The 16,226-nt window shown below is 40.1% G+C and overlaps 1 protein-coding gene and 1 long non-coding RNA gene across 2 annotated transcripts in view; both read right to left on the reverse strand.

Annotated features, from left to right (window-relative positions):
- LOC134489969 (collagen alpha-1(VII) chain-like) overlaps window positions 1–16,226 on the reverse strand; it is a 59,007-nt gene that overhangs the window by 12,350 nt on the left and 30,431 nt on the right. Inside the window, exons 27-49 of the mRNA XM_063292846.1 lie at window positions 13,670–13,702; window positions 13,365–13,427; window positions 13,244–13,279; window positions 13,029–13,109; window positions 12,367–12,435; window positions 10,908–10,943; window positions 8,910–8,951; window positions 8,765–8,809; window positions 8,588–8,632; window positions 8,057–8,092; window positions 7,603–7,662; window positions 7,027–7,152; window positions 6,709–6,780; window positions 6,506–6,541; window positions 6,088–6,147; window positions 5,253–5,297; window positions 5,131–5,166; window positions 4,529–4,564; window positions 3,890–3,946; window positions 3,618–3,689; window positions 2,779–2,850; window positions 2,648–2,683; window positions 2,477–2,557 (exon numbers count right to left, since the gene is read on the reverse strand). Coding sequence (XP_063148916.1) covers window positions 2,477–2,557; window positions 2,648–2,683; window positions 2,779–2,850; window positions 3,618–3,689; window positions 3,890–3,946; window positions 4,529–4,564; window positions 5,131–5,166; window positions 5,253–5,297; window positions 6,088–6,147; window positions 6,506–6,541; window positions 6,709–6,780; window positions 7,027–7,152; window positions 7,603–7,662; window positions 8,057–8,092; window positions 8,588–8,632; window positions 8,765–8,809; window positions 8,910–8,951; window positions 10,908–10,943; window positions 12,367–12,435; window positions 13,029–13,109; window positions 13,244–13,279; window positions 13,365–13,427; window positions 13,670–13,702 — 1,275 coding nt within the window. The remainder of the gene's footprint in view (window positions 1–2,476; window positions 2,558–2,647; window positions 2,684–2,778; window positions 2,851–3,617; window positions 3,690–3,889; window positions 3,947–4,528; window positions 4,565–5,130; window positions 5,167–5,252; window positions 5,298–6,087; window positions 6,148–6,505; window positions 6,542–6,708; window positions 6,781–7,026; window positions 7,153–7,602; window positions 7,663–8,056; window positions 8,093–8,587; window positions 8,633–8,764; window positions 8,810–8,909; window positions 8,952–10,907; window positions 10,944–12,366; window positions 12,436–13,028; window positions 13,110–13,243; window positions 13,280–13,364; window positions 13,428–13,669; window positions 13,703–16,226) is intronic.
- On the reverse strand, window positions 13,366–16,130 carry LOC134489194 (uncharacterized). Its single transcript, XR_010067084.1, has 4 exons — window positions 16,094–16,130; window positions 15,446–15,490; window positions 13,670–13,702; window positions 13,366–13,427 (listed from the first exon to the last, which is right to left on the reverse strand). It is a non-coding gene; the product is annotated as an uncharacterized LOC134489194 (long non-coding RNA).

Raw genomic sequence — 16,226 nt, forward strand, 5'->3', positions numbered from 1 at the left:
GAGCTCAGCAGCAACAGGACCCGTATGCCAGGGCCAGGATGGATGACCTCCAGAGGGACCCGCAAGACACTCCCCCCCCATTCAATGTGGAGGCAGGAATCCTCTGGCATAGTGGGCGATTATATATTCCCCCTTCATTGAGGGAAGAAGTACTGAGACTTTGCCATGACCATCAAACGGCAGGCCACGGAGGTGTTTTCAAAACTCTCCATAGAGCTCTGAGAGACTACTGGTGGCCTAAGATGACTGCAGACATAAAGGGTTACGTTGCTTCTTGTCACACCTGCAGACGAGCCAAGCCTCTCCCAGGGAAGCCCACAGGACTCTTGCAACCCCTACCCACCCCCAGTAGGTCTTGGGATACAATCTCCATGGATTTCATCACTGATTTACCCCCGGTCCAGGGGCTGACTTCCATACTAGTGGTGGTGGACCTTTTCACAAAAATGGTGCATTTTATTCCTTGCAAGGGCCTCCCATCTGCACAAGCCACAGCGCAGTTGTTCATGGACCATGTTTTTGGTATAGAGGCATGGTGAATCACTTGGTGAGTGACAGAGGCCCACAGTTCACTTCCAGGTTCTGGAGGGCCCTTTTCCAGTCATTAGATCCACCTGTCATCATCGCATCATCCTGCTAGTAACGGGCAAGCTGAGAAAATTAACCAATGGTTACAGCAGTATCTCAGGTGTTATACCACTTATCAGCAAGACAATTGGCCAGCCCTACTCCCAATGGCAGAATTTACATATAATAATTCTGTACAGTCCTCTACCAAGATGTCCCCTTTCCAGGCACTCTACGGGGTTAACCCTCGGGTGTTGCCCACCTCCTCCCAGCAGGGAACTGTTCCAGCTGCGGCTGATTTTCTTAAAGAGCAACAAGCCGCACAGGAGTTGTTAAAGGAGCAGCTGAACAGGGCAAAGAGTGCTTACAAGGGGGCTGCAGATGCTCACAGACAAGAGGGGCCAGCGATTGCAGTAGGAGACAGAGTGTGGCTCTCTACCAAGTTTTTGAACTCTACCAGACCCTCCAAGAAATTGGACTCTAAGTTTGTGGGCCCTTTCACAGTGGTACAGCAGATAAATCCAGTGGCTTATCGTTTATAGCTACCAGCATCCATGAAAGTCCATCCAGTGTTTCACAGATCATTGCTAGCCAAGGACCCTCCCCCAAGTGCCTTACGATTGCAACTGCCCCCCCCCCACCTCCAGTAATTGTGGAGGGGGAGGAGGAATATGAAGTTGAGGAAATTCTGGACTCTAGGAGGAGGGGAAGGGGCATCTAATATTTAATACACTGGAAAGGGTACCCTGAGGAAGAGCGCACGTGGGAGAATGCCAGAGATGTACATGCTCCAGTACTGGTTCATCGATTCCATCAGCTTTTCCCTCACAAACCCAAGCCTCGCACTCTACCAGAGATTCCTCACTTGGATGAGCAGGCAGAGGAATGCCAAGCAGAGGAGCTCGTAAGTTTGCAGCCGTCACCCCCACCTGAAGCCTTCAGACCAGAAACAGAGGAGGAGGGAGAGCCACAGCCCTCCACCTCGGGCTTGCATTTCCCAAGGGGGAGGGGGGAAGAATCTTCTAATTATCTAGCTATTTTCCAGCAGCGGCCACCTGGGCCAGAAGCGTTATCAGACCTGGAGAGCAGCACTGATTCGTCCTTGGAGGAGTTTTCCTTTGAGGAATTTCCATCGTTGCCCAGTTCCCATGGGAGCTTGGAAGGAGAGATGGACTCTTATCAGACCTCTGGAAGGGAGGGGGCTGAAATGGAATGTGAACCTGGAGGGGAGGGTGATGTCATGAGCACCGATGGTGAGCAGGAGGGGGCCCATATCCAGGGGGGGAAACACATGCGTAGTACTGAGGAGTTGAGCAGCCATTCAAAGAGACACAGATCAGACCCGCCTTAACCTTTGGGGTTTATCTGTCTGGGTTTTTCCCACGCTTCTTCAGTTTGTTAGGATTTTCTGTCTTATGTAGCAGTAATAAACACTAGAGACCTATTCCTCATCTCAGCGTGATTCCTGACTGTTAGGACAGTTTGCCTCCTTGAGTTATTTATAAAAATAATAAAGGTGGGATAGAAAATAAATAAATAAATAAATAAAAAAAATACTTCGAATTCCAAAGAAACCAGTAAGATAAAGGACTGATGAAAGATCTGAAACTCTGATCAAAGGCCTTTGTTCCTGTGAAATATGATGCAAACCAGAGTGCAGAGGTCTGACTTTCTTGAAGGTAAAAGGTCTAAGCTGCTCTTTTTGCAGCTGAATCCAGTAGTTGCTTTTGTGTAGCTTCTGACTCCATCATGTAGCTAGCTCTTTTCTCAGCTAATGTGCTCTTCTCTTTTGATACCTTCCCTGCACCAGCTTCACGCTGCTTTGTGACAGAGATCAGCTCCATCCTACCTGGAGAGAATCTCCTAAACTAACAAGAAGATAAAGAAAAATAACCATGGTAGATCTCACCTTTGGGCCTCGCATTCCAATAGGTCCCATGTCTCCTTTCTCCCCTCTGGTTCCGGGAATACCGTCCTTCCCAGGCTGACCCTGGAGAAATAAAAGATGAAGTCAATGTGATTCTCTGACTTGGCACTGCACAACTGCGGGCAGAAACAGCAACACATGAAAAGTGCTCACCGGCTCTCCTGGTTCTCCTGACTCACCAATTTCTCCCTGTGTAAAGGCAAATGGCCAGTATATAGACATCTGATAGGAAGATGAAACAGTCCAGTAGATGCACAACCATGAATGAAGAAATCATCTCTTACCTTCTGTCCACTGGGCCCTCGTGCACCAGGGAAGCCTGTGGACCCCTTCTCACCTTGCTCACCCTTTACTCCCTATGAGTTAAAATTGCAGATTACAAACTTGAGTGACAGAGCGAGAGAGAGAGAGAGAGAGAAAGGCCTATCCAATTCCTGTGCTCAAGAACAAAGCAAGTATAGAGAATTATTCGATGCTGTAAACAGAGTTCTTTCCTTTCATATAAAACTTGGCATAATGCTTTCAATGGATTCGCTATTCCCCACTGTCTTGAGAGATGGATGCTGGACAAGATATGTCTAAACAAATATAGAGACTGCCTTTTTTCAGTGGTGACCTACACATATTCACATAGATCAATAAATGTCTGGCAACATGCAGAGTTTCATAATGCAGAAATACAAGGAGCAGACAGAAAACTCCTGCAGCAGCAGCAGAACTGTTAGGAGCTGCCTCTTCAGGAATGGGCAAAGGGCAGTACTTTGAAAAGGCCTAAGGTGCCAATGTTGCCCTTTGACCATGCCCCCCTCCCCAGTGAACAAGAGTTACAAAATTCAGCTGTAACCTCTGCAACGTGCAGGGTGAAAAGGTGTAGTATGGAATGCTTAGAGGTGATGCACAGAGATCACAACGACAGTGACACTGACCTTACCCACCTTCCTTTACTCTAAGTAATCTTCTGCACTATAACATGAGTGACTACTGGTTCCTGTAGCCCTCAATGCCTCAGTAGGGTACGCACAGTAGAGTATGCAGGATATTTTTTAGGAAGAATTTTAGTACTTTTGCGGAGCCAGCGTCTTGCTTTAAGTGGTAAATGCAGCCCAAAGATTTGCCCTAGTACCTTCTCTCCAATGATTCCGTGATCTCCTTTGTCACCCTTCTCCCCTTCTATTCCTTTCAGACCACGTTCTCCCTAGAAAAGAGCAGGAGAAAAAAATGTACCTTTTGAATCATTGGCAAGAGAATCAGAAACAAATGTAGAAGTGGTATGCTAAAGCAACTGGATAGATATTTAAGAAGTATATGAAAAGGGAACATTTTTAAAAAAAAACGAGTGGCACAGATTTAACTACAACAGAAAGTAGAAGTTTTTTTGTGTGCCATATCACTTACTGGTTCTCCTTTGTTCCCTCTAAGACCTGGTGGGCCTTCCACAATGACAGTATCTCCCTGTAATTGAGAGAATATGACAGGCAATCAAGGATCTAAACACTCCAATTGTTCAGTTTCCACTTCTACTGCGAACAGATAAATTTTTTCTGTAATGCAAATAGCAACTGTTCCCTTATAAAATATTTTCTTTGGAACATGGCAAAAGCCAAGTCATAAATCAGTTCTGAGAAAAGCAATCAGTTGCCTCTCAGCTACAAATTATCAGGGATTCAGATCAGAATTTCTGCTAGTCCTACCTGGAGAGGCCCAGGAATGAACCTTGCACCTTTTGCCTGCAACATTTGTCCGTGATTGAGTTTGAAGCCCTTCTCCTTTCAAATAATGCAAATTGGCAAGAGCAGATCCTGGGAGATTTCTTAAGCAAATGACATCACATTTTCTTTCTCAAGGCCAGGCTAAGGTATATCAGATGGAAATATTATGTTTGTTGTAGCTTTGTCAATAGGCATGTATTGATGCTGCCTTGCTTTAAAGAGTTTGTTCATTCTTTCATGTATTTTCAAAGCCTGCCCACTTGCCAAGGAAGATTATTTTGGAACTGCTCAGGTAACCTAATCTTTTCAAACCTGAAATACTTACTTTGTCTCCTTTCAGCCCCATAAGCCCAACGTCACCCTAAGAGAAAGGAAGTGTAGATTATAAATGAATTTACATAATTTATGATTGTCAGTGATCTAGCATTCTTCTCTCAGATCAGCTGGATTATAAATATATAGATGGTTAATACTACAGCTAATAATTATAATGCATGGCACTTCACAGCAGAAACTAAAACAATAAGCCCTTGCCTCCAGGCACTTACAGAGTTAGATTTGGCAGGGATATTTTGAAAACTCATACGATTTCACTGTGGCCTGGGAGCTTGCTTAAAAAACAGTCAACTTATAATCAGGACTAGATAAGCAAAGTAAGGGAAAGGGAACACGGTAATTATGCATATTTTAAAGGCTGGTTCTTAGTCTTCCAAAAGGTGTTTCCTTTTGAGATAATTCAAATTTGCAGCATAACAATTGCTTGGCATGGCAGAAGTGCAAAAGAAACTGCCAGAAGTTTAGTTGCTTTTCTTCACTCATTCCAAAGCCAGAACTATATTACTAAAGTGATCTTATTTTTCAGGGCCAGAAATAGGAAATGGCAGGAAGATTCTATTCCTTCTAACAACTCCCTCCGTTCTTACTTACTTTGTCACCTCTCTCCCCTCTGTTTCCAGGAGGGCCCTAAGGACAAAAGAGAATGCTTAAATGCAAAATGCTTATGCTTAGGACTGAACCAACAGAAGAAAGGAGATGAGTTAGATACTTACTGCAGGCCCACGATCTCCCTCCAGTCCTGGGCGCCCATCTTCGCCCTGAGGAAGGACAAAATAGAACATTTACGTTGAACAAAAGAAAGAATAACAGGGGCAGGGAGGGGGACAGGACAAGGTTGCAACCATCAATCAAGCCAAAGCTGGGAACTTCCCATAACACCCAGCCAGCTGATAAATCCCAAAATGCCATATCATTTATATTTCATTTCAAATTTTTAAACTTTGCACTCCTTTCCTGGACTGAGAAATACCTTATAAAGTATGGTTTCTGCATATTTATTATTATAAAAGAAATTGAGAGGTAGAATCTCTAACCAATCTTAACCTACAAAATCTAGATATCTACCCTTTGCCTTCATAAGAGGAAAAACCAGATGCTACAGTACTGCTGAATATTTTCTGCTTCAAACCATGCAAAATCTTGCAGTTAGTTTTGTGCACTCATCTTCCGTTGTTGGTCAAATATGGTTAGAATTCCACCATAAGAATATGCAAAACATTGTTTCAGACTTTTGGGCTTTGGTGTCAAAGTCTCTCTTGATCAGTTTGAAACTGCTCCTTTGAGTGAGAAACAGACTGCCCTGAGCATCTTAAGAAGTCTTCAGAGCTCAAAACAGTGTTTTAGACTTTGGAACAGCTCTGCCTACATTTCAAAAAGGCCTGCCTTGCGCTTGAATCAGCAGTTTCAAATTTGAAATGGGGAGTTTAATGAAGTTTTGCACTCAAAGCAATTCAAAGCAAAATATTTTATAGACCCATACCCCACACAGTATCACCATGCCTGGATAGTGAAGTTACGATAGTTCCAAAGTCAGATTAAAATACCTACTCGCGGTCCTGGATCTCCTCGTTCTCCTCTAGGTCCTGGTTGCCCAACACTTGTGTCCCCCTAAAGGGCAGAAAGATGACAAAAGGAAATCCCGTCAGTGAATCCTGTTGCTATTTTCAGTATCTTTTAAAAATTATTTTTAGCCACATAAGCTTTATCAGAATCAAATGATCTAAGAAAAAAAGAGAAGAAATAGCTCCACAGTAATCCAGTGCTGGAAATAGAAGCACATTATTTATTTATTTATTTCTACAATTCCTTTGATCTCTTTATATTTTTGGGGTTAAAACTTTTTATTAATAGTGAATCCTTTTATTAATAGTGGATCCAAGGAATGATTGATTGTAGAATGAGCAAAAAAAATGAAAATATACAAAAAAGGGGAAGTAAGCTATCTCGGAGAAACAAATGTGCTTACCTTGTCACCCTTTACTCCTGGTGTGCCTGAGGAACCCTACAATAAAGTGATTATGAGAAGAAGAAACAGAAGGGAATAATAAAAATAGATTAATATTTTGGACAGCAAAAGAACATGCACATGTAGTAATGCAACACAGAGGATACGGTTCAGACTATACATACAGTCCTCATAACCCACTCTCCAACCATCTAGTTACTTACTGGTGACCCTGGAGGTCCTGGAGGTCCTGGTGATCCAGAAGTACCATCTCTCCCAGGGAAGCCAATCAAACCCTAATAAGGGAAATATCTGTCAATCCAGAGGATTAAGCCTGAAGTGAGGAACCCTTCTTGTTCTTGTTACTCCCAATAAAATTTACCAGAGCCTGTATTCCAGTTGTATAAATGGAGTTACACAATGGAGTTCCATACTTAAATATAGGGAAGATATAAATGTACATTATGGAAAAAGGTTATTCACTTATTTTGAGAACACACCAGACTAAGGGATTGGATGACAACAGCAATTATCTCCCTCACCCTCTCTCCTGGAGGTCCAGGTTGGCCAGTCATTCCATTTTCTCCTCTCAGTCCAGGCTGGCCAGGAGTTCCAGCCACACCTGGCAAGCCAGATGGGCCTGGTGGGCCAGGTAAACCAGGGTCTCCCTGGAAATAAATCACAACAAATGGTGTCAGGCACCAGAATAGGGAAGCTAAGAACAAAGATTTGAGAACAAAGAGCTACAAATATGTGGATTTATTTCCCCATTTTGAGCATTTTCAGTGTAAGACTGTTTTAATAAGTGATCTGAAAATTCCTCTCGACTTGACGAAAACTCAAGAGAAGTGTGATAAATAGGATGTAGAATGCAATACTGAAACAAGCAATTTTAAAGTTTAAAAATTAATCTGAGAAGAATTAAATTTCCAATATCCTGTTGTATGTTTTAAGAAATTACTCTCAGGAATCTCTTATAAATATGAAGAACCAACACTTTAATTTGGCAGGAGCTGTCCACCAACAACAGTACTGAAATAGTTGGAAATGTATAGTGAAATAAGGGGAAGGAAAATAATGGAGAAATTTTGAAAAGGTAGCACAGAAAAAGAAATTACCTTCAACCCTTGAGGTCCAACTTGTCCAGGAGGTCCCTGGAGGCCAATTCCAACTGAACCCTAAATGGTACAGTGAAAGAAAAAATAATGTAATGCATAGATGTGTAAATTATGAGAACAATCCAGACCTGTGGTGGTGGAGCATTCCCCACAGATTGCACTCCCTGAGAACTCCAGTAGTCTTCCTAGAACACAACAGGTTCATGCCATACTTTTGAATAAATAGAGAGATTCCTCAGTGCTCTTTTATAGGCATTCTTCTCTATGCTGCTGATCTCCTACCCACTAATAGATACTTTGAATGATGTGATTTGAGAATTTCTCAGAATGCCATGCTGACATTAATGACTAAGATAAGCACTCTAGTCATGAAATAGATTATTTAATCTTCTTAAAGATTAAACAAACATTTTCAACAGAATCAGGAACAAAATATATGAGAATCACAGTATACCTTTTCTCCTTTGATCCCAGGTGATCCTTTGGCTCCCTATTAATATTCAAAAATATATAATAGATTACTGTTTGCATGGTTAATATTGACACCAAAGGTGGAAGATAGCACATGACATTTTTCACACTCAGAACAAAAAGGAAGATCAGCAGCCATCATATCTCCTGAGATGAGAGAACAATCCATTAAAAGTACAGGTCGTCAAATTTTAATACGTAAAAACCTTTTAACACAAGAAGTTGTTTAGTATCGGGAATACATTTCAGTATATTGCAATCCAGATTCTATTTTGAAATTCAAAAAACAACAGTGAGAGTCCTCTCAAGGAAGGGATTCAATATTAGTTATATTTTAGTATATTTGACCAAATTAGGATATCCCCCTTTGAAAACGAAGGAATGTTACATCATAACACTTCACAACTGAGTCTTTTCATCTGGCCAAAACCTACTTGAGGTATTATATTTCTATTATGGCACTGCAGATTCCGCATTCATGCAATTACTGTATCGTACATTCCAAAGTACTTACATCTTCTCCAGGATCTCCAGGTACCCCTGGACTTCCAGGATCACCCTAGTACAGAAAAATAAAAATAATCTAGATAGCTTAACACTGAGAATGAATCAAAGACTGAAGTAGTCTGTGAAGCACACAGATGGCAGAGAATGAGAGCTGAGGTTCTTGTCTGGAAAACTATTTTCTCACCTTCTCTCCACGAGGGCCTGGTATGCCTCTATCACCCTTGAGTCCCTGCAAAGAAGGAAGATCAACTTTGATACCTGGCTTGGGAACCAGGTGCCTGGAAATAGGGAAAAATAAGCATGGAGAAAAATAAGAAAAGCCAACTTACTCGCTTCTCCAGAAGTTCCTTATCAAAGTCTCCTGGTGCACCCTAAAACACACCATGAAGATATTTATCACTACATAAACTTCCCTTCAAATGGGTTTAATCTTGCTTTCCTAGAAAGTGTGCAAAATCCATCACTTTATTTAGCAGAATTCAGTTATTTCCCTGTTTTCATAGAGTGCATCCTTGTATGTTCTTCCCAGGAAAAACTGCCAGAAGCAAGCCACTACCTTGGATACAAATAAGACATACTTCATAGCACTAGCAGAGTTTTGATAGATCATAAATCCAAATACTCATTCAAGAGCTAATCTCTGGGGGCTTCTGGAGGAAGAAATGGCAGACTGAAGAGGACTGTGAAAAGTGGAGCTGACAACCAAGGTGGAATGAAGAGCCACTGAGTAGACTCTCTCTCTTCCAGACAACGAAAGGGCTTGAGATCACCCACAAGTGCTCCAGACAGCTGCTCCTCACTAGGAGTCTCCTGCAGGTTTAGAGCTCTGAGAGATGAGGGAATAGCCATCATGCTCAAACTGTGGTTGGCGCCTTTGAAGGGACACTAAGTTTCCATATTTCCTTTTCCAATCACTTTCAGAAATTGCTTGTTAACTGGTTTTTTAGCTATTAGGAACCTTTGGATCAACAAGTTTTACACCACCAGGTGAGTTTCCTTCAATCCTTAGTGAAAGAAGTTTTAACTATAAGTTTAGGAACTTAAAAACATTTTTTTTGAATAAACAGCAAAAGGATGATTAAAACTTTGATTTTAGAAAGTTACAAATGGAATAAGGGTTCAGTTAAATTTGAAATAAAAATCTGAAATTAATTATAAAGAATCCTTCCCATGAGAAAATGCTTTTGTTTTCATCTTTTTTTTTGTATAAAATTTTAAAAATTGGACACTAGGGGGAACTAAAGATTACAATTAAAGGAGAAGGACACTTAAATTCAACTTACAATTACAGAATGAAGCAAAATATTCTAATGTTGGACATATTGACGGATATTTTTGAACAATGGATCCAGAAATTAATTTTAATAGTGTCAGCAGAGACATCTGCCTCTATAGATAGGCTGTGTCTAAAAGATGTTATGGGAGAGGAACAAGTTCTACCTGACAAGATGGACACTGAGTTGAAAGTGGATTTACAAAGGACAGGCTACAAGAATGACATGGAAAAAGATGTTACACTGGATATACAAAAGAAACCAACTGATATCTTAATAATTAAAAGGGATATATAAACATTAAACCAAGAGTGACCTGGATAATTTTCCTATATTGGATTTACAAAAGAGGCTTGAGAAGAGACCCCCCCCCCAAAAAAAAAGAAAGAAGAAAAGAAAAGAAATCAAGTTCTAGGACATTATTTGAATGAACTAAAGATCAAGATTGTTAGAAGTAAAAGGAAGGAATATAAAGTTGGTTTATTTGATCAAGGTTAAAATAGATGTTGTTATCTATCAACATACTGTATCTCTCTAAAATAGGTATGTTGTTACCCTTAATGGACTTTTGCTGATATCAGGACTGAAATGATGTTTTATGGATTTGTTATAGATAAGAGATGGGATATGGGAAGAAGAGATCATTTGTTGTATTTTAAGAGAAGGTGATAAGTTACTAAAATTGTTGATACTTGTGATGAAGGTGGGAAGTCACTTCTTTACATATTTCCTTTCTTTTTCTTTAGTATATTCTTATTTTTCTTTCTTTTCTATTTCTATTTCTATTTCTTTTTTTCCTTTCTTTTCTGCACTTTCTACTCTTTCTTTTTATCCTACCTTTTTTCCGTTTGTATTAGTTTTTACTGTTGTAATTATAATCTTTAATAAAATTACTATAAATATCAAGAGCTAATCTTTGCAGGATCTTGTGAGTCAAAATCTGGAAATTCTGAAGCTACCAAAGAATATTTAACTGATGCCTTGTACTTTCTTAACCGACCAAACAATATTATATTAATTCTCTGTATTCATTCATGTGGATTTTTAGCTTACCTTCTCACCTTTCAATCCAGGAGGCCCCACTATACTCTATAATAAGCAGTCAGGTTAAAAAGAAAGATTAACAGGAATAAATAACATTAAATCAAGACAATAGTTGCTGTAAAATTTTATTTTAAAAATGAATGCAGAAATTAGATATACTGTAGCTAAGAAAACCTAAACAGCAGTTTCTGAGACAATGGAAAAAGAGGGATGAATTGCCTTTTCTACTTTCTGTTGGAATAAAGAACTGTCTTTTGAATCTTATCACTATGTTAACAATGAAAGAAGTAGCAACATAATAATGAAAAAAAAAGCCCAAGATGCTATCATGTTTTCCATCCATCAAACAATGGTCTGAAAAACAACGGATGAAAATTTTACTATTTAGGAAAAAGGATGAAAATTTTACTGTTGACAAAAAATACATTCCACATAGTTGTTCACACAATTTAATGGTTGTATAATCTCTCTTATAGAATGACAATCTCTTGAAAAAAGAAAGCATATATCTCATCCATTCTAAAAACTATTTGCATCCATATTTAGTCCTAAGTAAATCTCAACATACACTATTAAAAAAGCGCTCCCAGGTTATTTATTTTTAAAGATATTTTGGCAACATGGAAAACCTGGAACACTGTCCAGCACCTTCTTAGCTCATATAACTTCCTGAGAAATGATTGAAGAGAACAAAGGGCCCCACAATTGTTTTAGAGATTTGTTTTGATACCGTGTCACCAGCTTCCATATGCCATATTTTCTTTCCTCCTGAGCCTCAAGATGTCCATAGTAAACAACACCTTTATTAGGATTAATCAAAATGGCACACAACACAGCTAATATTAAAAATACTTAAGGGGCCTATATTGCTTGACGTAGTTACATACATAGTACATACCAAGAGAAGAGATTAAGAGGAAAAGAGATGGATAATGTTTCATGATTTTGATTAGATTATTATGTAACTCAACTATTGCAAAACTCAATTTTGCAAGTGGCATGATGCTCATGAAATTTGTTTGGAAGGCATCCAATATAAATATAAATATGGAAGATAATACCTATTATGAAATGTATATATCATCTCTATTAGTAGAGATATCATACTACTTCACAGTACCCAGTATTGGGGAACATGGGCAGGAAGGTACTATTGTACTCATCTCCTGCTAGGTGTGCCCTACAAGGATTTAATTGGCCAACCAGTGTCGAAACAGAATACTAAACTTAATAGGCTTTGGTCTATTTCAGTATAGCTGTCCCATTATTGTAGAGCCATTAAAGCATGCTTGGTTTGAAAAACAAAATTATCTTATTGTTTTAACAGCCCATCAGCTTTTAAAATAATTTAAAACTTAAGCACAAAAAAGTCGTGTATTTTTTTAAACTTCACTAAACAGGAAAGTGAGCAAAAACAAAACATGTAAGTCCTCTATCAAGGATAAAGAAAGGAAAAGCTGTCTCTCACCTGTCCTGGGGACCCAGCATCTCCAGGCTCTCCTTTAGGACCAGCAGGTCCTGAAGGTCCTGGGATACCCTAGAAAGCAATTAGCAAAAACATTTTCCTTTTGAAGGATAGAAGCACAGATTTTACTGTGCTGCTTAATCTCACACTGGCAATAGAATTCTGTGCATGCTTGTTTAGAGACATGTCCCAATATGAGAACATGTACATGACTTTAGTGTTATTCCTGCTTTAAAAGTCAATTTGCAGGACTGCTTATGTCCAATAGTTTCTACCTGTCCTGTATGATCTGGCAGAGTGGATGCAGTCTTGGTCCCTTAAACACACCCAGGAGGTATGCCTTCTCTGTTGGCTTCCTGCCCTTTGGAACAGCACCCCACCCCCCCACCCCCCAAGATTTGCATGGTTCCCAACCTGATGATGTTAAAGAAATCTCTGAAAACCTAGCTGTTTTGCCAGGGCTTGGGTTAGGATGGGTGCCCCTGTAGAATTTTATTTGTTTGAGGAATTGTCTTTTTTCAGATTGGCATGGTTCATGTTTTTCACTGCTTCACTGTTTTATTACCTTTTGACATTGTAAGCCACCCTAGTCTTATGAAGTTGGGGGTCCCCCAAACTGCATAAATAAATGAAGAAGAATTGTGCAGTTTCACACAGCAACATACCATTTTCCCAGGCAGTCCAGGCTCCCCTTCTTTTCCAGGCACACCATCTCTTCCTGGAACACCTGGTTTCCCTGGCTCACCCTAGTGAAGAGTTACAGTTCGTGTGAACATTAAAGCCCGATTCACTAAGAGGAAACAGTCCTTGATACAGAGTAAGAATGATGACACATATACAACTGAACAGCCAAAGAAAAGAAGGAGAAGAAGCAATTTACCACTTGCCCGGGTAATCCTGTGGAGCCCTGTGGACCCTAAAAAGAAACACAACAAGAACATATATGATCTCAGGAATTTAAGACTTCTCTCAAGCTAAAGCAGCATAAAGCAGCAACTTACCGCAAGCCCAGGAGATCCTGGTGGTCCTGGGAGTCCCACACTCCCTTGAGGGCCTGGCATACCCTGTGATGAGAAAAGCATACCACTTTGATCCAAGTTATCAGCAGATACCCAACCAGTCCTACTGGGTGGCTTTCCAATCCCGAGCCTTTCCCAGAACTTGGAGACATCAGTTGTTAGAAGGGAAACCCACGAAATGTATCTGTGGTGTTTTGGCAATGAACACATTGTTGAAATAGTTAGCAGTAGGCTGCAACATTTTTGAGTTACCAAGATGTGTGTTTGGGAAATCTAATGATGCTTACTCGGATGCTGGACCCAGGTTCTCCTGCATCTCCCTGTAAATAACAAATGAAAACAGAAAATTTCACATTATTAATTACTTGTGTTTGTGAGAAAAATGAATTCCAAGTGCTTCAAAGGATAACGCAAAGGATAATGCAGGTAAATCACGCAGCACAATAGAAGTTCTGTGTCAAATTTTAGAAAGCCATATTGTTCATAGGGTATTGTAAATATGTATGCTGTGCTCCCTGAGATAGGTTCCTCCAACAAAAATACAAAAACATTCTGTTTTCAGAACATTAAGTATGTAAACTTCTGTGACCATGTGCAACAGCTAAGGGTTATCTACCATGCAACATGAACTTACATACATATACACGGTTGTTTTAGCTGATAAACTGGGAGACGAAGAAGAACACGTTTTTCTCACAGACAGAAATTTCCTCACAGGAGAGAAGAGCTGATGTTCTGGCAAGACAGAGGAGAGATTTGGGAGGCTTGAAGACAAAGGTTGAGGAGAGAAGGAATAGATAGTGACTGGTGACCTAAAATGGATTCTAAGCACTGGCTGCTAAAGACGTGGTTCCAGAGTTGATCAGGAGAAGGATCCTGAAGCAGAGTTGGGTGGGATATGAACACCACCAAAGAAAGAAAATGGGCAGTGAGGGATGGGTCTTCCCCACACAAATGGTCTCCAGGTGCTATGGACTTCTCTGATTCTGAGGCAGAAGAGGTAGACCCTTAGCCTGTACCTGGAGAGTCAACAGGTTGTTAGCCACCTGAGAATAATGACTCAGACCCAGCACAGTTGACTGTTGATTCAGAGAACATGAATTTAGATTCTGAATGCCAAGCCCTAAAGCAAACTGTCAGCTAAGGAGACAATGGAGATCAGCATATCTTCCTGAAATGAAAGGGCATTAACTCCTTTACTTTGGCAAGATCTCTCACTCCTGCTATTTAAGAGCATCCCCCAGGGTCCCTCCCCTTGTTGAAAACAACTCTACTTCCTGACCTGTGTCCTTGTGATGTCCTGGTCCAAAGTTTTTCCTTCTTCTTGCCCTGTGATCGGACCCTCAACTGACCTTGGGTTGGCTTTTGTGGAATTCTCTGGCACCTATCTATGAATTGTCTTGGACTTCCACCAGAGTTCCATCTTCCAAACTCTTCAAGCTAGTTGCTTGCAGCACTGGCATAATTTACAAGGGAAACAATCTCCCTTTGAACTCTCCCAAGTCTTTGTTACTCCCTCCTGGCCTTTATCTCTACCTTGGGTGCTGGTAGAAGATTTTTGACATGCAAATAAAAGCTCTCAGACTACTAATTGCCTTGCTTTCTGTTTGTATCAGTCCAAGGCTTACATAAGACACTAGGGGAGGATAAAGATTAGAAAATACATTTGCCAGCCTGAGATTCTAAGTAGGAAAGGTTGTAGAAATTGATACACACCTAACAAGGTAAACTTTATGAGAAGCAGGAAACTTCACTATCACTAGAAAGAGCCTAGTTATTATTGAACAAGCAAGTGTAAATCAAGTCTCACTTTACTGTTTCACTGGAACTTCTCAGAATGACTGTAGGAAGGGGTGGGTGGGAGGAAGAGTCTAGCAGAGGCAGTTATAAATGCCTTGGGTAAATGTTGTTTGACTTGAAACAAGTGTTTAAGGATTTTTACAAGACACTTAGCTGACATGTTAGCAAGGTGTGTTGTCTTTTCCAGTGCTATTAATTTGAAAGAAGGTTCTACAAGCTCTAGAGTGTTCTGGTTTCTCTTGCAATCAAATTGGGTCACATACCTTTATTCCAGGTATGCCTTGAGTGCCAGGTGGGCCGACAGGACCCTGAAGGAAAAGAGAAGACAGCTATTTCCAGTAATCAAAACACAGGTATGACTGGGTTAATTCAAATATTGTATACAGCACGCTAACTTATGTTTCTTGAGTTGGCATTTTCTGAAAAGATTTTTTTTAAAATGTCCTGTCACCCTAAGACATGTACATTTCTATACAAATGAGGGAACCAAACTGTACTTCAATCAAAACTGTCTATTTACTGACCTGAACAAAACCACAAAACCTCAGTTACAAATGAACCTTAAACTGAAAATTTATTTGTTTAACAATCTGTTCTGGATTCAGTGATAAGAGGACAAACTTTTAACCATTGATATGTGCATTGTTAGATTAGGCCAACAATTCTGAGAACATCACAAGACTATGGTGTACAGGGACAAATTAGTGCTAGAAGTCATCCATAAAATGCATACCATTCTGTCTTTGACCAACTTGGTTTGCTATCTCCTATTAAGAACCTATTTCAACAGCTCATAAGATTATGCAATATACTGGGAGACCCAATTTTTTCTATATACTCTCTTATATCTACTCAACTAGGTGGATTTTATGTCGTAATATTTCTAAAAGAAAAGAACTGGGTTTACTTACAGGAGGGCCTGGTAATCCAGGATCTCCTTGATTTCCCTGTTGAAATGAAAAGACACCGCCAGTGATATATGTGGTTTTTTTTTTTTAGAGTTGAAGAACCATAAAATAAATTTGTCAAAATCCTTGACTTCAG

This window comes from Candoia aspera, chromosome 2 (genome assembly GCF_035149785.1).
Source record: "Candoia aspera isolate rCanAsp1 chromosome 2, rCanAsp1.hap2, whole genome shotgun sequence".
NCBI classification, from domain to species: Eukaryota; Metazoa; Chordata; class Lepidosauria; order Squamata; family Boidae; genus Candoia; species Candoia aspera.